The sequence below is a fragment of the Haliotis rubra genome, unplaced genomic scaffold (genome assembly GCF_003918875.1).
Source record: "Haliotis rubra isolate DU_JTF1 unplaced genomic scaffold, ASM391887v1 Scf1239, whole genome shotgun sequence".
In the NCBI taxonomy this organism is placed as follows: domain Eukaryota; kingdom Metazoa; phylum Mollusca; class Gastropoda; order Lepetellida; family Haliotidae; genus Haliotis; species Haliotis rubra.
The window spans coordinates 90,294-117,563 of record NW_025765158.1 but is presented as its reverse complement, the minus strand read 5'-3'; the positions used below and the strand labels follow the sequence as shown (position 1 = coordinate 117,563).

General features: G+C 39.7%; 1 protein-coding gene across 17 annotated transcripts in view; it reads right to left on the bottom strand.

Moving 5' to 3' along the window:
• The window catches only part of LOC124266195, a 34,809-nt gene extending 9,282 nt beyond the window's left edge, over positions 1-25,527 (bottom strand). For 4 of the 17 annotated variants that reach the window (XR_006895678.1, XR_006895676.1, XR_006895681.1 and 1 more), the window contains exons 1-5: positions 25,387-25,522; positions 17,541-17,783; positions 16,557-16,697; positions 15,390-15,622; positions 13,403-14,066 (exon numbers count right to left, since the gene is read on the bottom strand). Coding sequence is in view for 2 of the 17 variants with exons in the window: in XM_046700998.1 (XP_046556954.1) it covers positions 25,387-25,456 (70 nt within the window). In the remaining 15 variants the exon portion in view is untranslated. Of the gene's footprint in view, positions 1-5,941; positions 6,054-11,659; positions 12,904-13,371; positions 14,067-15,389; positions 15,623-16,556; positions 16,698-17,540; positions 17,784-25,386 lie in introns of those variants that run through there. The other 13 variants (XR_006895666.1, XR_006895668.1, XR_006895670.1 and 10 more) reach the window with 9 other exon arrangements.
• Between the last annotated feature and the right edge of the window lie 1,743 nt (positions 25,528-27,270).

Below are 27,270 nucleotides of genomic sequence, written 5' to 3'. Positions count from 1 at the left end.
CAAAGAACCGTGTGTGGTGCTGTTCGTGGTACCAGCCATCATAAAATATACAAAGAAACTAATTGTCACCCGTTGTGTCGTAGAAGATACTTTCATAAAATGACCATGTTTTACAAAATGGTCAATAACACTACGCCAAGTTATCTTAGTAACCTTGTTCCGCCTAGAGTATCAGATGCCGTTGGTTATAATCTGCGCGATGATTCAAATCTTCAGACTATAAACTGTAAATCTGTAAATTATGCGAGGTCCTTTCTTCCAGATACTGTTAAATTATGGAATTCATTAGAGAATCGCCGTGCCTATCGAGATTCAAAAATGTAATTCTAAACGATTCTAATATCTACATTCATTTTGACTTGAATTTCGGTTGCAGATTTTGTCAAATCATACATTCTCGTCTCCGACTTGAATGTAGTGACCTTAATGCGCAAAAATATGAAAGATTTATATCTCCAACATCATCTTGCTCTTGTGGCCATAACTATGAATACTCTGCTCATTATTTCTTTTCATGTACGCTTTACAACCATATACGTCACATTATGTATTTTTATACTAATGGGTTTGACCAAAAACAATTTTGTTTGGAAACCAAAACTGTTCCTCAATAGTGAACAAAGAACTTTTAATTTTAAATTATAATTTAAAATTATGTAGGATTCATTTGAAACCTGTAAGAACAACACATACACTAGACGCCAAAAGAAACGTTACCTTCCTACCTTTATGAATTACTGAAAAACTATCAAAGATATGTTAGAAGGTTTTAGTTTACAAGAAAGCTTAACAACACAGCTTTATGCAAATCACGAAAACAAAATTCTCAAATGCATTCATATTTAGGTGAATGCATCTTTTTCAGAAGAGTTAAATTGTCCTATATTCGTCCATGCCGAAATAAACCAATAATAGTGATTTTGATGTCCAAAAGAAAGGTTGAAATAAAATTCTACTTTGGGACAAAGATAAACCATTTAAAGTCACCATTTTTCAACTACTATAACAAAACTGTTGTAGATTGTGTAAAATTGTAAAATAATCATTCCTATGATTTCAGTGTTTTAAAACATTTTCTGCTGATTTGCATTAGTGAAAACAAGTAAAACGTGTCTTTGATATTGTGAAAAAAATGTTTAGGAACATCTAAAATGATCTTTGTTAATATTTTTGCTTGCAAAGTAACACTTTTCCATGTTCTGTTTACACATAGCAATATCAATCGCCAAAACGCAGCAATATTCAAGCAGATTCTATAGGGTATAAAGAGAGCCTAGAATACATGATCTGATACACAAGTACCAGAAATATGCCACGATTAACAGCTGAAGGGAGAGAAAGAGCCATTGGGATGGTGCAGATGGGATCGACATACAATGATGTTGCCAACGCCCTCGGATGCCACCGTATCACGGTTATAAGACTTATTTAGGGCTTCAGACGGACTGGGGTCATCGTAGACAAACCAAGAAGTGGACGTCCACGCATCACAACGCCAGCTGAAGATAGGTACCTCCGTCATTAAGGAAGGAGGGTAACGCTTCTTTTCGCGTTAAGTGTATACACAAAGAATTTAATTAAGCACCCCTGTCTTTTTGCAATGATAGGTTTTCAACAGGTACATAAAACCTCTCGTGGTGTTTTTCTGACCCGTATGATCCTTTGACTCATAAAAAGCGACAAAATGATTGGAATCCATGTTGATTTTATGATGATAATTGCTCATTTGAAAAAAACCCCCACTAATTTGCGTACAAAACCATGTCTATATACGTATGACCCTGGAATGTTTTATGTTGAATTTATTGGTGAATGTGAACATTCAAAATGTCATTTTGCGTGTCTTACACGGTTCAAAGTCAATACCGAGTGTAACCTCCACGTGACTGTATGACAGCCAGCACTCTCCTCCTCATACCCCCTGTCAGCCTCCTGATCCTCTGAAGGGGAAGTCTACGCCACCCCTGTAAAGCAGCTTCCAACTGGGCCAGGTTCTGTCCAGGAGGATCCCTTTGTTGCACACGACGACCAGTCATGTCCCTGATATGCTCCAAAGGGTTAAGATCGGGGCTAATTCAATCGTGAGATATGTCAGGGGGTGCTTAACTAAGATCTTTGTGTATAGAAAGGATTCTAGGTGATTAATTGTAGTTATTGGTCATCTGGTCATTTGAACGCATTTCACGATACCGCAAACGGCAAAGATTGAATTGAATTGAAATAACATGGCGATAACGTGTATAATATAAATGTGTATATAATTTCAGCTTTATACCAAAACATGTACATCAATGAGAAAATGGTATTTTCCAGGACTACATACAGGTATAATTATTATTTGCACAAGACAATACAATATGATTAAGAACATAATACATTTAAGACTAAAAGAATATCTAAGGACAACTGTGGAATATCATAGCACCAGTGACACTCATTGACAGTGCAGTAGAGGATAATCAGCATATATAGTAGCACCAATCCGCGGATTATTTCCAACTTTCCCGAGGCAAACAAAACAAGGATTATTCGCATTTTACGACAGAATACCACAACACACTTTTGCCTTGTATTGTACGTAGATTGAATAAGATCAGCTGACAGGAGAGTTACGACCAGTTTAAGAAAACCTGTAAACAATGACTGGTCCTTTTGCTATACTAGTTGTAGTTGCCAAGAAAAGGCATTGAAGGAAGACAGTAAATTTTACTAAAAATAAATTATTTTAAGAAACCAAGCAAAAATAATTAAAAACGTAAAAATAGCATAGATATTACGACATTGCACCTTTATGTGAAAATGATGTTTTTACATTGAAGGGTGCAATTTTGTAATAAGAGTTAATACTCAAACATCCATGCAATTATTTTGACACTCAAAGAACACCTTTTACGTTAAGTTTGCAACGCTGATTCCGTGAGCTGAAGCTGTTCCCTTGTGTAGCCTGTGAAGATCCGGGTTAGAATTGGTCTTCAGCAACCGATGACTGTCGTAAGAGTTGACTTACAGGATCGAGTGGTCAGACTCGTTGACTTAGTTGACCATGTCATCGTATCCCAATTACGTAGATCGATGCATATGCTGTTAATCACTGGATCGTCTGGTCCAGAGTCGATCTTTACCGCCGTCATGTAAATGGCATATTGCTGAGTGCGGCGTAAAACTAAACACACTCACTCCTTTGTGTAATAATGGCCATTATTTTAATCATTGATAGTTGTGTTGAAAACAGTTTAACTGTGGATCAGTGACCACTTCTTGCGCAATATTACCACTCCACATTTCAAGTTTAGGTTCTCTTGTTTTTGGTGTAATATGCATAATTGGTATTTGCTGCTTTTTGACGATAATTAACAATGATGTCATATCCTTGTTTTACATGCATTGATTGTTGACTTCTTTTAGAATAGATAGCTAAAGCTATGAGAGAAAAACGTGTTTCCTTCTTAATTAAAATAATGCAACACACCTGTACATACCACACACACACACACACACACACACGGCAATCGATCTAAAGACTATGTTTATGTTTGAATGATGTGAAGTATGTGATGTTTAATGGTTTTGTCGCGCAAACACAATAAAAAAATCATAATGTTATCGTTGTCACCAATTGTGAAGAAAATGCATGAAATTCGCGTGCAACGCACATGTTGATCACAATGCACGTGAAATGAGTGGAATTCATCAGTAGAGACAATGACTATAAAAGCCCGATACATTTACTTCATTGTATCACACATATTGATGAGGAATGAAAGACGCAAAATGACAAGACTGAATGCCGCTGACCGGAACATTGCTATTGGACGTCTGGAAGCTGGAGAAAGCTTCATTATAACGCCCACCAAAGCACAATATCTCGTCTGTGGGCCCGTTATACAGCATTCAATTCGACACGAGATCGCCCAAGAAGTGGCAACCACGAGTGACCACCCCTGCTCAGGATAGGTACATCCGGGTGTTCAGCCTACGTCATCGGCAAGCCACAGCCACGGATACAGCAGGACATGTGCCAGGTGTACGACGAGTATCCGACCAAACGATCCGCAACCGTCTGAGAGAGGCGGGAATTCGAGCGAGACGCCCTATGGTTGGGCCTGTGTTGCGCCGTCTACATCGACGTCGACGTCCTCGTTGGTGCACCACCGTACAGCCCTGGAATCTCGCTAACTGGAGGAGAATCTGGTTCAGTGATAAATCACGTTTTCTCCTGCAACGCCATGATGAAAAACAACGTGTGTACCGACGTAGAAATGAACGTTACGCGCTTAACTGCGTACGACAGGTCGATCGCTTCGATGGGGGTAGTGTTATGATGTGGGGTGCTATATCATACACCGGTAGGACCGACTTAGTGCTGATTCAGTTGAATCTGACTGCAAACAGGTGCATCAACCAGATTCTTCGTCCACACGTCCGTCCGTCCTATTATCACCACCGCTAGCGAGAGATCTTACAGCAAGATAACGCCCGACCCCATACGGCACGTGTGACAATGGCCTACCTAGCCAATGAGAACATTAATGTCTTGCCATGGCCGTCCAGGTCCCTCGACTTGATCCCCATAGAACATCTTTGGGATCAGCTGGATCGCTGTGTACGTCAACGTCAACGGGTCCCGCAGACGCTTGGAGAACTTGCAGTGGCGTTACAGGAGGAATGACGGAGGCAAGAATCCAACGTCTCATTTGGTCTGTTCCGAGGAGGTGTCGAGCAGTGATAGCAGCACGTGGTGCTCATACTAGGTACTGACGATAACGCCTCCTGGGGCCACACCTTGTACAGTGACAGGTATGACAACGTGATGACACTATTTACAATACAGTTGTCAATCTGTGTACGCAATTAGGTTCAATTTGGCTCACTAGGTTTATTCTGCTATGATATATGCTCGTTTGAATAAACACAATTTAAATCCTGATTTTTCCCTATGCGTTTCTTTTTATGAAGAGTGTAATAGTCTCGTTCAATCGCGATATCACTCTATCGCCTTTTCATGTCGTGTTATCACTGTGTTGATATTGCTATTCCGTGTTTGGTTGCATCGCAATGTTGCTACATGGTGTCGCCAGGCCGTGTCCTGCTATCTCCTTGTCGCCATACCACCTGGACTTTGGGCGGTATGGCGATGGCCCCATTTAGCCCTATGCATAATCGAGAATATACTCGAAGCAACGAGAAAGTACTCGAAATTTCAAGTTTTTGAAATATCATAACGATTGCAATTGTATACTTAGTCTATTGTTTAATATATAAAGTTTTTGGCCATGCATAGAGAGTGAGATGAGTTGTAATTGACTTCCTTATCTGACATGTCGACATGTCAGTGAATGCTGTCACATAGCTTATACACGAATACTCAAGTTACATAATCATATACATGAAGCATATATAGTTACAAGTTAAGTAATTAAATGGAGTCCTTAACATCTCGGAGATGGCGGACTGACGCCACAAAATACATATATATTTTGAGAATAAAGGCTTGGCCGGTCCTTATGACGTTGTCATCTGTCATTAGGGATTGTTGATTGACGCCCCTGTAGAGACTCCCAACTTCATTATAGGTTAGTAAATTATAGGTCAAATTCATGTCCATCTGATTTTATAAATACTGAGGCTGAGGGGTGGACGGACGGAGGGCGGGACAGGGACACTCTGTCATCGACACGGGACGCTCTCTCCGTCCCCTGTCCTGGGCTCTCGGTCACGTTCTTCGTCGACGCCTACCAGTGCCCGTAAATAAAGACTCTACCTTCAGACTCATGTCCAAATTGTCGATCCTGATACCCCAAAAGTAAATAATACATTCCCCACTCTCTGCACGGCTAATACTGTCAAGATGGATTATGTTAGACGTTGTACGTGGTTTAAAGATCATAAGGTTATTTCTCTACGACGTAGTCGTGCTTGTACCGGGGTAGCCATGTCTTACCTGTACTAGGGTATCCAAACACTGTCACGGTAGCCTGTAGAAGTAAACACAAGCTGAGAAGAGACGCCATTTTGATCCTGTGCCTCTCATCTCACTAAAGATATGCGAAGCAGAGTGACCTTTGACGAGGTAGTAAGATAGGGTCTCGAATTACAACTATCTATCAGGAGTCACTTCATCACGTTACTCCATTGTCAGATGACGTCATTCCAGTTTCACTATTGTCAACTGTTAAAAAGATATATGAACAATCGCCACTATAAGATTCAGGACAGGCAGGGGGTGTTATAAAACCCAAGGAGAACTATCCTACCATTTTATAGTGATGAGTGAGTTCACTTGTCGTCTCACTCAGACAAAGGGACAGATTGGGGAAGGATTAAATGATCACAGTGACATGACGTCTCAATCAGCAGCAGCATCTGTAACAACATCTAATCATTACCGGTATGCGTAGAGGGTTCATTCCCGGGAAGACGACAACAAATCAGTGGAACATGCAAGGATTTTGTGTGATTTTAAGCACAGGGATGATACTAAATTGTTAACCGGTAAATAAATGAAATACTCCCACGAACCATTAAAATACATATCACATTTTAATCCGTGACCATTTTATCGATAACAAACAATTTATATACATTGAATGTCATTATTTTCATAGAAAGTATATTTTTACAAGATAGCATTGAATGATGTCCACAGTATTAAATACATATAGACATACATTTTTCATAATATGAATTAATTAATTACATACATGTAAATAATAAACAATAACACTACAATTATTTATACACTATCCGTAATCAAAAAGCATTTATTAATGTAAACATCACACATGAATGAGAATTCCTCTCACACTTGTATTCTAACTGCTCATTTGCCATTTCGAAAGTGATGTATTCGGTTGCGGATAAGCAGGATATATACCCATAATAATTAGTGAGTAAATATTAACACATAATTAGTGAACTAAAATCAGTGTCAAAGGCAATCAGTTAGTAGTGAGTTGTAATCAATCAATGCCAATCAATAAGCAGTGAGTTGATATCAATGGAAATCAACAACCAGTGAGTTGATATCATGTTCATATTACTATGTGAGTTGATATCATGTAAATGAACACCGATCTCGTTATGCAGTTCAGTTTATAGTATAACCCACCTCTCTAATCCATTGAAACAACATGAGTCTACCTCGGCGAAACATCAAAGGATTTTCACAGTAATACCAAATGTCGTCTTCCCGGGAAGACACCGCGTAAAGATGCAGATAGGGGAAAATGGCGGTAAAATGCATGTTTAATCCCTTTTCTAGAATTCAGTGAGTAGAAAAATAGAAATAATATTTCATCAATTCCTTATACATCGAAGCATTCATAAAATGTATACTTTCTTTGTAACATATGTATCATGTTCCGCCATACATCTCTTTTAATTGGGTTGTTAGTGTAAACATATTTTATTTATTTAATTTTTTTTTTTTTTTTTTTAAACATATTTTTATTCATGAAGATGAATTGGCATTGGTGAACAAGCATTACTGCTTATATTAACACCGCTCCCATGCAACATATAATACAACATGAAAATGGAGGATTTGACGTCATCGATACTGACCATTGCATAAATATAATATTTTTAAAATGTATAAATATATACTGATCACATGAAATACAACTATTCTCTGAGTACTCATAAGTTAGAGAGTTACAGTTGTGTGTGTCTCACGAGCCATTGTAGAAATATAAATCAATCATGAGAAGGTTGTTGAGTAAATGTAATTATTTTCCTTAGAAAATTTAAAGCGTTGTGTCTTGGTTATATAATCGTGGACGGATTCAACTATTTTCTGGTTTACATAGGGAGTAAGTTCTTTGTTTCCCTTAAGAATGGTGTCCAGGTTATAACCGGTAGTGTAAAAATACATGTTAAGTCTTATCCGAGTATATATAGTTACGGCAAGTGAGGAAATAGTGTAGGGCGTTTTCACTATGATGTCCACAAGAACAACAAGGGCTGTCTATTAATGTCTGTTATACTTATACATCCGGCTTATACATCCGAGCCTGAAGCGGCAGTGAACGATTTGGCAAAAACGAGTGCCATAATTAAGGTCAAAGTAAATCTTAATGTCGCTCATGAAATACACTTCGACATATTACAAGACGCATTTCCCTCCAAACTTGTCAAACACATGCTTCATCAATCTCTCAGTGTTGACCAATTAGAGATGTTATTTGATGCTGACCAGCAGTAGAGGCGATTACTGGTTGGAGACAATGGACACGGGGAATAGTGGTCAACAACATCCTGCGCCTTCCCCACGTGATTGTTAACATACGCGGGTGTGTATAAATAAATTATAACATAGGTCAACATCAATAGTAAATGGTTAATCTTCAGTTAGCCCAATACCTCGAAAACATGCCTCTCTACAAAAACACTGCAAGTCGGGATTCCACCAACTGAAGACGTATTTCACAGGTTGGATACCGTAGCATGCATTGCATTCACGTCAGTGAATGAGCGATGAGCGATGAGCTTATCGTTTCAGATGAATCACCAAGCTCTCTCGTTATCTGTGTTCGGTTTCTTTGTTTGGCTTCTTGGTTTCACCGTGGCTTCAAGTCGTTACTACCGAGCACATATGTCGTCGTCGATGAACGTCAAATTCAACGTGACGCCGTTATTGACGTTCACGTCGACGTCCCTCCTGGCGTGCACACAGGCCTGTACGCGTACATCAGCGTGCCACTCCTTCAATACGGGACCCGGAGGGAGATGTGAGCTTCTTGGTTCCTTACTGTGTGACGGACGTGGGGATTTGGTACCGGAAGTGGGCTTTCGCTATTATGACATTGACCCTGACCTTGGGGATGAAGTAAGTACTTTCATTTTAGGAGTTATAAGGAATTACGATTTGAATTTATTTTTACAAATCCCTCACACGCAAAACATATATTGTCATTGGTTTAAAGAAGGTGATCCTCAACTGATTAGAATTGGTCATTGGAAACCCATTGTGGTGAAGAGCGGCGGTGACGGGTTAGAGCGTATCTTCGAACGCCTTGGATCGTCCAATAACTATCAAACACTGGATTATCCTACTGGGCACAGCGTGGTATAAACGTTATGTGTATTTTCACTGAACTCTAAACTGGGACAGACTGACATAGTAAAGTACGTGTACAGGCCGTTTAGCACAGGCCTGAATTGTAGCTACATGCATAATCGAACAGAGGACGTCATTCAGCAAAGGTGGCGCTGTACACTGCTGCAATTTCGCACGTAGTTGAATCATGTACGTACGACAGAAGCGATTTAACGAAAACTGCATTTGATTTGGTAAGTCAGCTCACCCTGATGTCTCCACGAACAGGTTTTATAACAGTCCAAATGCAAAGAGTGAGTGAGTTTGGTTTTACGCCGCTTTTAGCAATATTCCAGCAATATCACCGCGGGGGACACCAAAAATGAGCTTCACACACTGTACCCATGTGGGGAATCGAATCCGGGTCTTCGTTGTGACGAGCGAACGCTTTAACCACTAGTCTACCCCACCGCCCCAAAATGCAAAGACACGCTGTCATACAGGACATCGTTGACATCGTCCAACGTAAGTGTGACTACAGACGGTCCGATAAGACAAGTTAGCGAATTAACGTTGCAGGATTTTAAGCACATTTCTTCGGCTTTTGGGGCTGTAAATCCTATCAATGTTCTCTGTAATCCATTACCTTCAAAAACGTATCCCTTAATGGTTTCACCGACAGTGTGTGAGTATGATTTTACGCCTCTTTCAGCAAATAGTCCAGCTGTCCCACAGCAGGCAAGGTCTTCACACATTGTGCCCATGTAGGGAGTCGAGAACGTGAATGTGAATTTTGAATAAGGACATACGGTTCGACCAGATGACAGAAACCGATGACGTTTTCGAGGGTATTGTCATCTTATTTTATTTTATGTGGTCGCTGAAACATATGAAGGATTGAGTCTAAAGTCCCTGGTGACAGCATATATTACACGGTATTAAAGCAATCAGTTGTCAGCTTATTGGTGGACAATAACCAACACTATGGAATGCGACGTTTTGGCTGTTAGTATTTGTCGCATTTTGACGGTTATTTTGACGTGCTATGTATGCTTGGTTTTGTAAGGGTGACAACGCCACAATGCGACAACGCGACAGTGCGAAAATGTCCTTCCTAGGATTCCATACAACACTGTCACAGAAAGTTTGGTTGATGTTTAACGCCGCACTCAGCAGTATTCAAACTATATGGCGACGGTTTGTATTTGTCGAGTCTGAACCAGACAATCCAGTGATCAACATCATGAGCATCGATCTACACAATTGGGATACAATGACATATGTCAACCAAGTCAGTGAGCCTGACCACCGAATCCCGTTAGTCACCTCTTACGACAAGCATGGTTTACTGAAGCCCAGTTTTAAGCATCATGTAAGTGTCTGAACTTTTAATCACTGGATTGTCAGGTCAAAACTCGAATATTTACAGCTGTAAGTTTGACAACTGCTGACATAGACAGGAATGAAGCAACATATTTGTACCGTCGACCATGGTCATCGGATCTTGGTAAGATCAATAGAGCAAAACCTTAGATGATTGGCCGTCCACACCTTCCATCTAATAAATGACCAATGTCCAGTGACAAGATGCTTTAATGACGGCACAATCGGGTTCGCCTGAAATTAATTAGAAAGGTTATGGTCCATTTTGAATATTTATTGTTTATATGATCACGTCTCTATCCTCTACGATAGTTTGACATATTTTCGATGGATAAACTTCCAAATATGTATATTAATTTGAAACTGCTTTCTCTGTAGCTCAACACTGCACCTCCTTCAGCACCAACTTCACCGTCATCCGCGGCTACGCCCTCACCGACTACAACAATGACGTATATATGTCCGGATACACTTTCAGCCAGTGCAGACTCGCCTGTATCAGCGCCGCCTATCTCTGTCGCAGTTTTGAATTCGGTCCATCTTCAGGGTCCTGCTTCCTGAGTTCGAACTCCTGCTCCGACATGAAGAACGTGTTCTGCGGTACCAATGCCCAGTTTGACTACTACAGCCGCGACTGCAACTAGATCCTGACCTAGCAGCATCGGCGGCGGCGAGGTAGCCCAGTGGTTAAATCTTCACTTCTTACGAAATCGGACTGGGTTCTATTCCCGTATAGACAATCCAGCAAGATGGTGCACTGTACCTTCACCATCATTCCTTCATCCAATCACATATTTATCCCCCATAAAATTATTACTTTCTAAATGAGGCAATATTGTTGGAACTACCTTTTGTACATTCATTGTTCATTAAAACTTTGCATCCTGTTCCCCCAAAAATAGTAAAGAGGGTTCCGGATGGGTTAGAGCATATCTAAACATGGCTGCAGATCATTCTGTACTACATTATCAGCAAGGTGGTTCAGTCAAGCCATAGTATACTTCCGTGATATCTAAAGTTAAGTCAGTAAATACAAAGAAACTGTCAAACTGATAATGCCAGAGACATATTGAGTTTTTATTTCTAATGTAATTTCGCTCATATTATATTAAAGAAGTTGTATATCCATAGAACTCACCTCGTTGTTCATTTCTAATGCATACGACAGCACATCCGGTCAGTTATCTATGTTTATTGAGGCTCTAACGGAATGGGAAGTGACGGAGGATGGACAACAAATACCAATACACCTTTAATTATGTAAAACATGTAACATGCTAGAAAACATTTTTTCCCCTGCTTTTAACTATTCTGGATATATAAATATTATATTCTCTCCTAAATACATACATGTTCTACACAAAGAACCTCATACAGCCCATGTTAGGTGGCGACTAACGGGATCGGGCTTGCTGACTCGGTTGGCATACGTCATCGTATCCCAATTGCAAATGTCGATGCTCATGATGTTAATCATAAGATTGTCAAGACTCCTTACAGACCGAAGCAATATATTGAACTGACTAGGACGTCACAAATAAACAAACTACACAAAGGACGGCTACTTAACACGTGCAACCATTGAAAACCCGGGTTACAATATTGGTCTTCAACAACCAATGCTTGTCATAAGAGGCGACTAACGGGATCGGTGGTCAGGCTCACTGACGTCGTTGACATATGTCATCGTTTCCCAGTTGCGTAGATCGATGCTCATGGTGTCAATCACTGGATTGCCTGCACCAGATTCAATTATTTACAGACTGCCGCCATACAGCTGGAATATCGTAGAGTGCGGCGTTAAACAACAAACAAAAACCTTTAAACTCATACACTATGGATAAGATTATTATCTCGCTTCATGGTCTAACTCATTCTCTTTCCACAGAGGTTACTTGTCATATCTCCCTCGTAGGAATGTATGACAAGTAACCTCTGTGGGAAGAGAATGGGTCTAACTTCCAATCAGTGTTTCCGGGAGATAGTAACAGAAAAGATGATGTCAAATAATTAAAAAAATATTACTTTTATTTCAACAAGAGTCATTCAAATTAATCCAGACATTTATCAATAATTGTATACGGATGATGTCATTTTAAAGCGTCCATTTGATAACTGCACTAACAGTGTCCCCAAATCAAAATGTTATCCATGTTGAACATATTTGTGCGCCGTTACATAAAGACGCTATGTCGACGCTGGAAAAATCGGTCTTGATTATTTCCCAGTAGGATCTTGAAATAATATAAATGGATTCCTTGTGATAAAACCAGGTGTCAATGAAAAGGGGAATCTTTTCCTAGTCACACATTCAGCAGGGCCATACCTGCATACATGTGTATTTACCCATTCAGCAGGAACATACCTGTATATATATGCATATTTACCCATCAGCAGGAACATACATCTATATATGTATATTTACCCATTTAACAGGAACATACATCTATATATGTATATTTACCCATTCAGCAGGAACATACCTGTACATATATGCATATTTACCCATCAGCAGGAACACACGTGTATATATGTATATTTACCCATTCAACAGGAACATACATGCATTTATTACCTACGAGAGCGAAAATATCGGGGTTCATATTTTTCATACGATGCCCAAGGGCAAAATATCACTTTGCCATGGTGACGTGACGTCAGGAACAATGCTATGACGTCACGTTTCTTCTGTGACGTTGCGTTCTACATGCGGCGACGGCGGGTAGCCAGCCTATGTTTGAAAGTAGATTTGGGTTTATTTTCCTCAATTTGACGACTTCGTTAATAAACAGAATATTATATTCGTGCCAATATCACACTATGTTTACGACACGCGTGCCTAATTATCGGTATATCAACATTTAGCCACTCGTGTCGTAAACATAGTATGACATGTGCACTCATATAATATTCTCTATATATGAATATTTACCCATTCAGCAGATACATACATGTATATTTACCCATTCAGCGGGAACATACATGTATATTTACCCATTCAGCAGGAACATACATGTATATTTACCCATTCAGCAGGAACATACATGCATATATGTATATTTACCCATTCAGCAGGAACATACATGCATATTTACCCATTCAGCAGGAACATACCTGCATATATATATATATATATATATATATACCCATTCAGCAGAAACATACCTGCATATATGTATATTTACCAAGCTGAATAATGAAATTTTCTCCGAATGGTTTGGATATAGGGGAAATTGTCACTGTTACTAAACGTTATATTTGAAAGTCAAAACTAATAAATGTTGAATTTTTTTATCAATATGTATATAAATATGTTTCAATGATTCTACAAAATTAATTGTCTCAAGTATTGCACGAAGTCTCTAGATTAAAAACGACTATTAAAAAAAAAATTACATGTTTTATAACACCAGCCTCGCTATAATGAAGCGATTACTTTACATTTTCGGTGGTATTGTATCTACATATTTGATTTACAACATGTCATATTCATCAAAAAGCAAAGAGAGAGTTTAGTTGATCATGTGGCGCTATATGGAGGGGGCGCCACGGTGTAAACGGGGGCCGGGTTCTGCACTCCGTACTGGGGGTTGAGGGCCATGTTGTTCTGTACTACCGTCTGACCGCCGTACATAACGGGGGAACGCTGAAAACAAATAATGTGGTATGGGGTTATCAGTGAACGGGCGCGTTTGAAAAAATATGTCAATGAATTCATGTGTTGAAGACCATCCTCATGGTGTGAGGTTATTAGTAAATAAGTGCGTTTGAAAAAAATGTTTCTACCCGTGAAGATCCGGGTTAGAACTGTCGTAATTAAGAGGCGTTTAACGGGATCGGGTGGTCAGACTCGCTGACTTGGTTGACACATGTCAAAGTATCCAAATTGTGTAGATCGATACTCATGTTGTTGATCACTGGATTGTCTGGTCAAGACTCGATGTCATCGTATCCAGACTCCGTTTGCTAATGATGCCAATCACTGGACTACCCTGTTCAGTCCCGTTTAATTACAGACAGCTAATTAACTGGTGCTGTATGTTTTCAGCGAGTGAGTGCGTTTAGTTTCACGCCGCACTCAGCAATATTCCAGCTATATGATGGCTGTCTGTAAATAATCGAGTCTGAACCAGAAAATCCAGTGATCAACAGCATGACTATCGATCAAAGCAATAGGGATACGATGATATGTGCGAGCGTGTCTGACCACCCGATCCCCTTAGTCGGAGATCAATTCTGAGCCGAGTTCTCACGCGTGTCAACCTGGGGGTAGGCAAAGGTAGAAAATGTCCCAGACGTTTTTCACTTTGATGACGTCCATGTTGCTGATCACAAGGATCAGAAGCACGATTGGGATCATAATAGGAGAAACCAGAAAACGCTGAAGGGTAGTGAATGAGTGAGTGAGTAAGCGGGGTTTTTTCCCACTTCCCAGCTTGTGTGAGATAATTCCGATGTGATGCTGATCTCAGATGTGATCACTTTGATAAAGTCCACGAGGGCTATGGTACTGGCAAACCAAGAAACACACATGTAATTATAGCGAATATGGTATTTGAACCCACGGTCATAAGTTCCTGGCACGCACAAGGGAGGTAACTAGCATTATACGTATGGGCCACCCGTCTGTAGTGTAAGACGTAGTACTTTGAATTGATGGAGGAGCAGGATGTACAATTACGGAAAACAAAGCCGTTCTTTAAAAACAAATGATCAAACTACATTCAAAACCATTCAAAAAAACAATGCAGTAAAACTACGTTTATAACAGACTCAAGTGGACCACCAATTTTAGTTCGTTAAAACCCTAGTTCGTTTTACCGTTTGATTAAAATATACAGCAAGAGGCGTGACCAAACAATTTGTTTTATCCGTCATTTCGTTATAAACGTGTTCGGTATAACTGTAGTTTACTGCACTTCGTTTAGTATCACTGATAACGCTCTAGTCAGGACTCGAAGTGTCTTACCCAAAACACAGTCCCGTATGTTCTTCGTCTATAGACTGCAAAAGAAATGCCGAAGAATATGAGGACGGTACAGGTGACGGCGATAGCAACACCGGCAATGCTTCCTGCTCCCCAGGTACAGGCGGAGGTTTCATCGGAGTCGTCGGTGCAGTCGTCGTAGCCGTCACAAGTGACGGTGCTGTCCACACATCGGCCGTTATCACAATCATATTCGCCATATTCGTCACAGACACCTGCAGAAGAGCATAACTCTGGTATTGAAGTACTTGTTTTGTTTCAAATTGTTTGTTCCTTGTTTAACGCCGCACGGGTGCGGCGTAAAACATAACTCACTCACTCACTACTGTTAGAAAGGTCTGCTTCGTATTTGTTGCTAGGTGTACCACTCAAATATATGCCTGCATTACGACATTGGAAATACTATGGTAAGTTATCGAACTAGGGTCAGACAAACCAGTGATAGATATTGTCAGCCAAGAGATGATGACACGATGACAGCTAGGTCACAAACCAGACCACCAGGCCCATTTAGTCGCCTTCCAGAGACAAAGGGTGGTGGGGACCCATCACCATATAGCTACAAAATCAATTTATGAGTCGATTTATTGAGTGCGTGGGTCATGGACTGACTTTGTGAAATTTGGCGTCATCTTGTCACAATGGTATGGTCGATGCTGATACTTTCGTACATACTGCTGCAACATTTCTCCTAGTGCATACAACTGCAACAATGAATAACTGCATCGTATGGTCCACATTCGAATGTTTGGAACAACCATACATCTGTAATTTTAAGAACGCAGCGTTAAACGACACAACATCTAACCCTGAGTACCCGTGAAGGTCCGGGTTAGAATGTACCTTCAGCAACCCATGCTTGTCGTAAAAGGCGACTAACGGGATCGGGTGGTCAGGCTCGCTGGCTTGGTTGACACATGTCATGGGTCCCAAATTGTGCAGATCGATGCTCATGCTTTTGATCACTGGGTTTTCTGGTCCAGACTCGATTATTTACAGACCAACGCCACATAGCTGGAATATTGCTGAGTGCGACGTAAAACTAAACTCACTCACTCATTCTAACCCTGAGCGCCATTGCGGTTTAATAGCGTCGGTTTTAACATGGACCTTTGACGGACGGACGTTATATTTGACAGGCGAACTCACCATTGGCAAACTGCGACACCAAGATCCGGAATGACCCGGTCTGCCCCGACTGGAGACGTTTGAGTCTGACCACTACACTGTCGCCACTGCTTGTCCAGGGCTGATCAAACGGCGTCGTGTAGCCACACACACCCGACTGACCTGAAACACACACACACGTGCCTCCTCATGTTATAACATATCAGGATAGATAGGTTTCAGACACGTATACAACCAGGAACAACCTTTCATTCCGAGACATAGGATTCTAATTATACTATTAATCTGCCTGAATACACTGCGGAGAACGTCTTATTTGTTGAATAACTGTAGGTCAGAAATCATTTTTTACGAATGCGATGTAGTAAGAGACTAAGGCAAAATAATATACTGAGGAAACGTGAAATCGAACCGTGAAAACGCCTTGGTTTTGCGCAAAGACACCAAGACATGATGATGGCAAACACAGAAATATCCCAATGCCTAAAGGGGTTGGTGGGGTAGCCTAGTGGTTAAATCGTTCGCTCATCACGCCGAAGACCGGGGTTCGATTCCCAAATTGGGTACAATGTGTAAAGCCAATGTCTGGTGTCCCCTGCCGTGATATTGCTGATACTCACTCACTCACTCACTCACTCACCTAGTGCCGAAATGATCATTATGTTAATGTCAACCCATCGACAAGGCATTACCAGAAGTGGAAACGTTTCGGTGCAAAATGTGTGACATCAGTACTGCAAAAATGGCATATCATCGACCGCCGTCATATAGCAGGAATATTGCTGATTGCGGCGATACACAGCGTACAAACAAACAAAGACGCCACGAGTCACTTAAGGGGAGGTTGGATAGCCTAGTGGTGAAAGCGTTCGCTCATCCCGCCGAAGACCTGGGTTCGATTGCCCACGAAATGTGAAGCCCATTTCTGGTGTCCCCGCCGTGATATTGCTGAAATATTGCTAAAAGCGGCGTAAAACTACACTCAGTCATTCACGAGTCACTTACTGCTCAGGAAGGTGCCAGATGGATCCTTGACATCCACACGACTGCGGGAGCAGTCGCCCAAAAGACCGTCAGGAAGGGCGATGTCGAGGAACTGCACAGAGAGGTAGGCGTTGGTGTGGTAGAAGCTGCTTGCCGTGAGCGTAACTGAGCATGTATCGTCGTTAGGCCAGGAGTAACTCTTTAGCTTCAGGATCACGGAATCGAAGACAGTGATTGTACTGCCACAGTAGAAGTTGATGTTGTCTGGTGAAAAACACATGGAGAATCACGGAGTTGTTTACAACGTTTGATGTCATCGGTTCCCTTTTGCGCAGATCGATGCTCATGCTGTTGATCACTGGATTGTCTGGTCCAGACTCGATTATTTACAGACCGCCGCCATATAGCTGGGATATTGCTGAGTGCGGCGTAAAACTAAACTAAACTCACTCACTCACTCACTCAATTATAACGTTATATTGATGTATAATTTTTATTTAATCTCTATGATCACAATTATGTATTTATTTATGATAATGATATGATAACTACCCTGAACCGGCCACCACCGTTTCATGAAGGAAGCGACATCACCATATTCGCATAGAATTCATGTAGACTAACGCTTACTCTCTCAATATACATAATTTTGATAGCAACAAACAATTTCTTATGAATTGAAAAGGGGCCCCAGTGAGATGGGAGATTCCGAACCTGAACCTGGGGAAATCTAGACTTACTACATTCAGAGTTTTGCAGAAAGGGAAAAAGATGCGGTTCGGGGACTGTGAGACAGACTAAGGATTCATGTCGTTTATTATCATTCTTCTTCATTTGATCTGTGGTGATGTTCACCCAAATCCCGGAACATTACGAAATGCTGATCTTAAAATAATAAGTAACATTTAAACGTACGGAGTCTTAGAGATAAGTTAGACATACTCCAGGCTGAACTGGAATCATATGATGTCATTTGTATTACAGAATCATGGTTGCACCATGGTATAGACACATTGATATAAACATTCCAGGTTTCCATTTACTCTTTAAGAAAAGACAGTCAGAGTAGGGGTGGAGGTATAGAAGTATATATTAAAACTACTTGTCTTTCGAATGTATGAATGATTTAGACTTGCCTGAGCTTGAAGCAATATGGGTTAAAATAAGATGTTAGAAACGAAATTATTCAATTGGGACATTTTATAGGGCAAATAAAAGCGACGCCTATTGGAATTTAATAGAAGAATCTGTTGGTAACGCTGTTGATCTTGGCTTGATTATAATTGTGACTGGTGATTTTAATGAAGATATTCTAACCACAGATTCGAGCAGAGTTGATCAAATCAAATTGATAAATGGATTATCTCAAATCATAACCGATCCTACCTCTAGTACTTTGATTGATCTTATCTTTGTTTCACATGTTGCTACTGTACTAGAATCCGGTGTACTTGATCCTATATGTAGTGATCACTGTCCTGTGTATGTTACTTTGAAGGAAAAAATAACTAAAACAGTTACATATAAAAGAACAATCTATGACTTTACTTCAACCTACATCGAAGCCCTTACTGATAAACTCTTTTGATTGGAATACAATACTTTCCTCTCGTGATGTAAATCAAGTAGTAGATCAATTAACCAATATCATAATTAATCTACTAGTATGTAACAAACACGTGCCTAACAAAATTATCACTATCAGGCCAAAAGATGTGCCATGGATGAACAATGAAACCCGGAGTTTGATCCGAAAACGTATACGCTGACACAAGATTGCTAAACGGTGCAACTTACCTTCCGATTGGACAAAATTCAGATTATACAGAAATACAGCTGTATCATCCGTCAGAACGGCAAAACAATTATGTACAGACAAAACTGATAATTTAATTAATGACATTGTCAAGCATAGAACTAAAGTCTGGTGGCGTCTGATTACAAATTCTACAAAAGGCAAAAATTCACCAAGCTCCTTTCCTCCAGTATTTAAATAATGATCAACGTTATGACGCTTGCATTGAAATTGCAAATATAATGAATGAATATTTCACAAATCAAACAAAAGTTAGTTATCCAGACTGGAACGTTGAAGAAGTTGTTTCGTATACTGAGAATTCTTTATGTGATGTTTATCTGAACCCAAGCGAAGTCTATGATATTCTTTCTTCTGTAGGTACTACAAAAGCAACAGGCCCAGGCGAAATTAGCAATGTTTCTGAAAATGAACACTCGATTTTTGGCTGTTTCTCTATCAGATGTCTTTGACCAATCCCTTTCTGAAAATACCTTTCCTCAAGTTTGGAAGGATGCCTCTGTTGTCCCTATTCACAAAAAAGGTAGTATTAATGACTGTTCCAATTATGGACCCGTTGTTCTCTGGCAAATTCTTTTTTGAAAAGTGCGTTTTCAAACAGTCTTCAATTATTTCAGAGATAACGACATAGTTTCTAATCTCCAATGAATCCGGATTCAAACCAGGAGATTCTACTGGTAATCAAGTACGTATCTATATGATTTCATTGCCGGTGCAGTAGATAAGGGAAAAGAAATTAGAGCAGTATTTTGTGATGTAAGCAAAGCATTCCACAGGGTTTGGCACAAGGGTATCATTTATAAGTTAAAAAGATATCGTATATATTAAAATGGTTTGAGAGTTATCTTGAAATTAGAGAACAACGCGTCGTTATTAGTGGATTTAGATCTGATAATGCTGTTTTTGCCGGTGTACCCCAGGGTTCAGTTTTGGGGCCGGTCTTGTTTATTGTTTATATAAATGATATAGTTGAAGGCATAAATAGTAATATACGCCTTTTTGCGGATGATACTACTTTATATGCGATCATTGATGATCCCCAGGTAAGTGCTATTGTAATGAACGATGATTTACAGCGAATTGCCGAATGTGCTGGAAAATGGCAAGTATCTTTTAATCCCAATAAGACAGAGTCAATACGCTTTACTCGTAAATTGCAACCAACTCCAATGCCGAACCTAGCCATGAATGGTAATGTTATTAATTCCTTTTAAAGCCATAAACATTTAGGTATTATACTTCAGCATGATTGCTCATGGAATGAACACATTAACGACTGTGCTAAAAAAAAGTGTCTAAGAAGTCTCAAATATCATATAAACCGAAAAGCATTAGAAACCATGTACAAACAGTTCATATTACCAGTTTTTTTATTATTGCAGTCATATATGGGATAATTGTTTTAAACAGCAAGCAGATATACTTGAAAAGCTCAATCTTGATGCTCAAAGAACCGTGTGTGGTGCTGTTCGTGGTACCAGCCATCATAAAATATACAAAGAAACTAATTGTCACCCGTTGTGTCGTAGAAGATACTTTCATAAAATGACCATGTTTTACAAAATGGTCAATAACACTACGCCAAGTTATCTTAGTAACCTTGTTCCGCCTAGAGTATCAGATGCCGTTGGTTATACTCTGCGCGATGATTCAAATCTTCAGACTATAAACTGTAAATCTGTAAATTATGCGAGGTCCTTTCTTCCAGATACTGTAAAAATTATGGAATTCATTAGAGAATCGCCGTGCCTATCGAGATTCAAAAATGTAATTCTAAACGATTCTAATATCTACATTCATTTTGACTTGAACTTCGGTTGCAGATTTTGTCAAATCATACATTCTCGTCTCCGACTTGAATGTAGTGACCTTAATGCGCACAAATATGAAAGATGTATATCTCCAATATCATCTTGCTCTTGTGGCCATAACTATGAATACTCTGCTCATTATTTCTTTTCATGTACGCTTTACAACCATATACGTCACATTATGTATTTTTACACAAATGGGTTTGACCAAAAACAATTTTGTTTGGAAAACAAAAGTGTTCCTCAATAGTGAACAAAGAACTTTTAATTTTAAATTATAATTTAAAATTATGTAGGATTCATCTGAAACCTGTAAGAACAACACATACACTAGACGCCAAAAGAAACGTTACCTTCCTACCTTTATGAATTACTTAAAAACTATCAAAGATATGTTAGAAGGTTTTAGTTTACAAGAAAGCTTAACAACACAGCTTTATGCAAATCACGAAAACAAAATTCTCAAATGCATTCATATTTAGGTGAATGCATCTTTTTCAGAAGAGTTAAATTGTCCTATATTCGTCCCTGCCGAAATAAACCAATAATAGTGATTTTGATGTCCAAAAGAAAGGTTGAAATAAAATTCTACTTTGGGACAAAGATAAACCATTTAAAGTCACCATTTTCCAACTTCTATAACAAAACTGTTGTAGATTGTGTAAAATTGTAAAATAATCATTCCTATGATTTCAGTGTTTTAAAACATTTTCTGCTGATTTGCATTAGTGAAAACAAGTAAAACGTGTCTTTGATATTGTGAAAAAAATGTTTAGGAACATCTAAATTGATCTTTGTTAATATTTTTGCTTGCAAAGTAACACTTTTCCTTTTTCTGTTTACACATAGCAATATCAATCGCCAAAACGCAGCAATATTCAAGCAGATTCTATAGGGTATAAAGAGAGCCTAGAATACATCATCTGATACACACGTACCAGAAATATGCCACGATTAACAGCTGAAGGAGAGAAAGAGCCATTTGGATGGTGCAGATGGGGTCGACATACAATGATGTTGCCAACGCCCTCGGATGCCACCGTATCACGGTTATAAGACTTATTTAGGGCTTCAGACGGACTGGGGTCACCGTAGACAAACCAAGAAGTGGACGTCCACGCATCAAAACGCCAGCTGAAGATAGGTACCTCCGTCATTAAGGAAGGAGGGTAACGTTTCTTTTGGCGTTTAGTGTATACACAAAGAATTTAATTAAGCACCCCTGTCTTTTTGCAATGATAGGTTTTCAACAGGTACATAAAACTTCTCGTGGTGTTTTTCTGACCCGTATGATCCTTTGACTCATAAAAAAGCGACAAAATGATTGGAATCCATGTTGATTTTATGATGATAATTGCTCATTTGAAAAAAACCCACTAATTTGCGTACAAAACCATGTCTATATACGTATGACCCTGGAATGTTTTATGTTGAATTTATTGGTGAATGTGAACATTCAAAATGTCATTTTGCGTGTCTTAAACGGTTCAAAGTCAATACCGAGTGTAACCTCCACGTGACTGTATGACGGCCAGCACTCTCCTCCTCATACCCACGCATCAGCCTCCTGATCCTCTGAAGGGGAAATCTACGCCACCCGTGTAAAGCAGCTTCCAACTGGGCCAGGTTCTGTCCAGGAGGATCCCTTTGTTGCACACGACGACCAGTCATGTCCCTGATATGCTCAAAAGGGTTAAGATCGGGGTTAATTCAATCGTGAGATATGCCAGGGGGTGCTTAACTAAGATCTTTGTGTATAGAAAGGATTCTAGGTGATTAATTGTAGTTATTGGTCATCTGGTCATTTGAACGCATTTCACGATACCGCAAACGGCAAAGATTGAATTGGATTGAAATAACATGGCGATAACGTGTATAATATAAATGTGTATATAATTTCAGCTTTATACCAAAACATGTACATCAATGAGAAAATGGTATTTTCCAGGACTACATACAGGTATAATTATTATTTGCACAAGACAATGCAATATGATTAAGAACATAATACATTTAAGACTAAAAGAATATCTAAGGACAACTGTGGAATATCATAGCACCAGTGACACTCATTGACAGTGTAGTAGAGGATAATCAGCATATATAGTAGCACCAATCCGCGGATTATTTCCAACTTACCCGAGGCAAACAAAACAAGGATTATTCGCATTTTACGACAGAATACCACAACACACGTTTGCCTTGTATTGTATGTAGATTGAATCAGATCAGCTGACAGGAGAGATATGACCAGTTTAACCTATAAATAAGGGCTGTGCTGTTGCTATCTGCTAAACTATTTGTAGTTGCTAAGAAAACGTACTAAACTGAAGGAAGACATTTTTACTAAAAATAAAATACTTTTAAAAAAAACACCCAAAATAATTAAAAACGTAAAAATAGCATAGATATTACGATATTGCACCTTTATGTGAAAATGATGTTTTTTACATTGAATGGCGCAATTTTGTAACAAGAGTTAATACTCAAACCTCCTTGTAATTATTTTTACACTCAGAGTACACTTTTTACTTTAAGTTTGCAACGCTGAGTCCGTGCGCCGAAGCTGTTCCTTTGTGTAGCCCGTGAAGATCCGGGTTAGAATTGGTCTTCAGCAACCCATGATTGTTGTAAGAGGCAACTAACAGTATCGGGTGGTCAAACTCGCTGACTCTGTTAACACATGTCATCGTATCCCAATTATGTAGATCGATGCATATGCTGTTAATCACTGGATTGTCTGGTCCAGACTCGATATTTACAGACCGCCGTCATGTAAATGGAATATTGCTGAGTGCGGCGTAAAACTATACTCACTCACTACTTCGTGAAATAATCGCCATTATTTTAATCATTGATAGTTGTGTTGAAAACAGTTTAACTGTTGCTCAGTGACCACCTCTTGCGCAATGTTACCACTCCACATTTTCCGGGGTTTTTTTTGTGTGTGTAATATGCATAATTGGTATTTGCTGCCTTTTGACGATAATTAACAATGATGTCATATCCATGCTTTACATGTATAGTTTGTTGACTTCTTTTAGAATAGATAGCTAAAGCTATGAGAGAAAAACGTGATTGCTTCTTAATTAAAATAATACAACACACATGTACATAACACACACACACACACATACACACACACATGGGTCGACATAAATAATGGTGTCGCTCAGTCGCGATATCACTCTTTCGCCATTTCATGTCGTGTGTTCCGAGTCGCTTTATCGCCTTTTCATGTCGTGTTATCACTATGTTGATACTGTTACTCCGTGTTTGATTGCATCGCAATGTTGTTACATGGTGTCGCCAGGCCGTGTCCTGCTATCTCTTTGTCGCCATATCACCTGGACTCTGGCGGTATGGCGATGGCCCCAATCAGCCCCATGCATAATGGAAGTAACGACAATATACTCGGAGCAACGAGCAAATACTCCGAAATTTCAAGTTTTTGAAATATCATAACGATTTGAATTGTCTAGTAGTCAATTGTTTAATGTATAGTTTTTGGCCATACATAGAGAGAGAGATGAGTTGTAACTGACTTCCTTATCTGACATGTGGACGTGTCAGTGAATGCTGTCACATAGCTACGTTTACTTATCAGTACACGGATACTCAATTTACATAATCATATACATATATAGTTACAAGTTAAGTCATTAAATGGAGTCCTTAACATCTCGGAGATGGCGGATTGACGTCACAAAAAAATTGATATTTTGAGAATAAAGGCTTGGCCGGTCCTTGTGACGTTGTCATCTGTCATTAAGGATTGTTGATTGACGCCCCTGTAGAGAATCTCAGCTTCATTATAGGTTAGATAAGTAAAGTCAAAGTGAATTTATTCATGTCCATCTGTATATGTAAATATGTATATGTATACGGCTATATGCTCGTAGTTGTACTCAGGGCGAGGGGTGGCCGGCCGGAGCAGCAGACCCTCGCGGGACAAGGAACCCTCTCTGTCATCGACTCGGGACGCTCTCTCTGGTCCCCCTGTCTCGGGCCCTCAGTCACGCCCTTTGTCGACGCCTACCTGTGCCCGCTAAATGAAGACTCTACCTTAAGACTCATGTCCAAATTGTCGATCCTGATACCCCAAAAGTAAATAATACATTCCCCACTCTCTGCGCGGCTAATACTGTCAAGATGGATTATGTAGGACGTTGTGGTTTAAAGATCATAGGTTATTTCTCTACGAAGTAGTCGTGCTTGTACCGTGGTAGCCAAGTCTTACCTGTACTAGGGTATCCAAACACTGTCACCGTAGCCTGTAGAAGTAAACACAAGCTGAGAAGAGACGCCATTTTGATCCTGTGCCTCTTATCTCACTAAAGATATGCGGTGCAGAGTGACGAGGTAGTATGATAGGGTCTCGAATTACAGCTATATATCAGGAGTCACTTCATCACGTTACTCCGTTGTCAGATGACGTCATTCCAGTCTCTCTATTGTCAACTGTTAAAAAGATAGATTAACAATCGCCACTATAACATACTCATTAGATTACTGATTCAGCAAACTTTGATTTCGGAAGAAGCGATTAACGGATTAGGGTGATTAGGCTCTCTGGTTTGGTTGATAATGTCATCCCAATTTCAATATGATATCTATAAGTGGACGGTCTTGTCGAGACTGCATTATTTGCAGGAAGTCGTTATATACTTTCAATATTCTTTCAATATTCCGTTTAACAACAAAAATGCTGTGTGAAAAAATGTTTTGAGGTATTGATCGCGTGCAAAATGCAAGAGGTACACCGTGACGACAAAGCATTATTAGCCTAAAATATCTGCTGAAACACACAGTTACATAGTCTGTCTCAGTCCCTGAACCATATCATTTTCCCCACTACATAGTCCTCCCTACAATGCTAAAGTCCTAAATTAAGCAAGACTGGGACTCCTTTTCAATTTAAGTGGGTTTGTGTTACTATCAAAATTATGATATTCAGAGACTCAACGTTAGTTTATCAGCAGCACGTGAAATACAAATACTGATGAATATGTGGTGTGGTGGGCGAACTAAGACTAGTGATCCAACGAACTTGAGGTGACGGGATCGAGCCCACCTGTGACCGGGTGTAAAAACCATGGAGTCAACTTTGTGTGCAGACTCTTTATGGTGTTGTCACAACCTCTAGTGTACTGTACACAACCCTGTGCACTTAAAAGAACCCACGAATCCGTTGGTATATGACCAGATGGTGGCCACATGAATACGTGCAAACACCTGCTTGCGGGTACAACAACTTGGATAAGTACTGTGACTGTGTGTGCCAGTCCACCCAGCTGTGAATGGGTACCTCGTCAGGATGAGAAAGCCGCAATAACTCAGTGCGCCTTGTGGCAGCAAGAGATGTATGATCCCCAGGGAGTTGAGATTGATAATAAGATGTACCTTTGGGATTGACATCCAGTGATCGAGGAAAAAAATACCAGTGCCTTGAGCATGTACTAGTGCGTGGATATGTGCGCTATATAAATATTCAATAATAATAATAATAATATTTTATGAACTAATCACAGAAAACTGTGGCAACATCAGTGTTCGCGAGGGAAATTTCCACCGTACCAGTAACACCTGCCGCTCACTAACTCGTATTAAATACCTAACGTTGAAATACCGTAGGGGTAACGATTTATGTTCGTTTTTGAAAATAATTGTTGCTGAAAATTTTAAAATATTAAAGAAAATTATGCTGCTGACTGACAGAGTAGTGTATATCCTGAAATGTGTTAATCAGGCTCATTGTTTCAAAGTGTCCCGGGATATCGACCATTTCGGGCGTGCCATGAACCCAGCAACTAAACCGTCGATTTTAGAGCCAGGGACGTGGAGCACTGGCAACATTGCAATAGTGTAGTGTTTGCAACTTGGAAGCCACAATCAAAACATTTTTCAAAATGTTTACGTGTTTTGTTTTAAACAATACCAAAACACTAGGTATGTACTTTCTGTTGTACGTCAGTTAAGTTGAGCATATACACGTGCTAATGATATAGGTGAGGTGAAATGGGGTTTAACGTCGTATTCAAGAATATTTTACTCTAATTACGACGTGCATGCGTTTGTATGTGTGGTTGCTTGTACTAGCCCAGACGTAAGCTGGTTTTATACT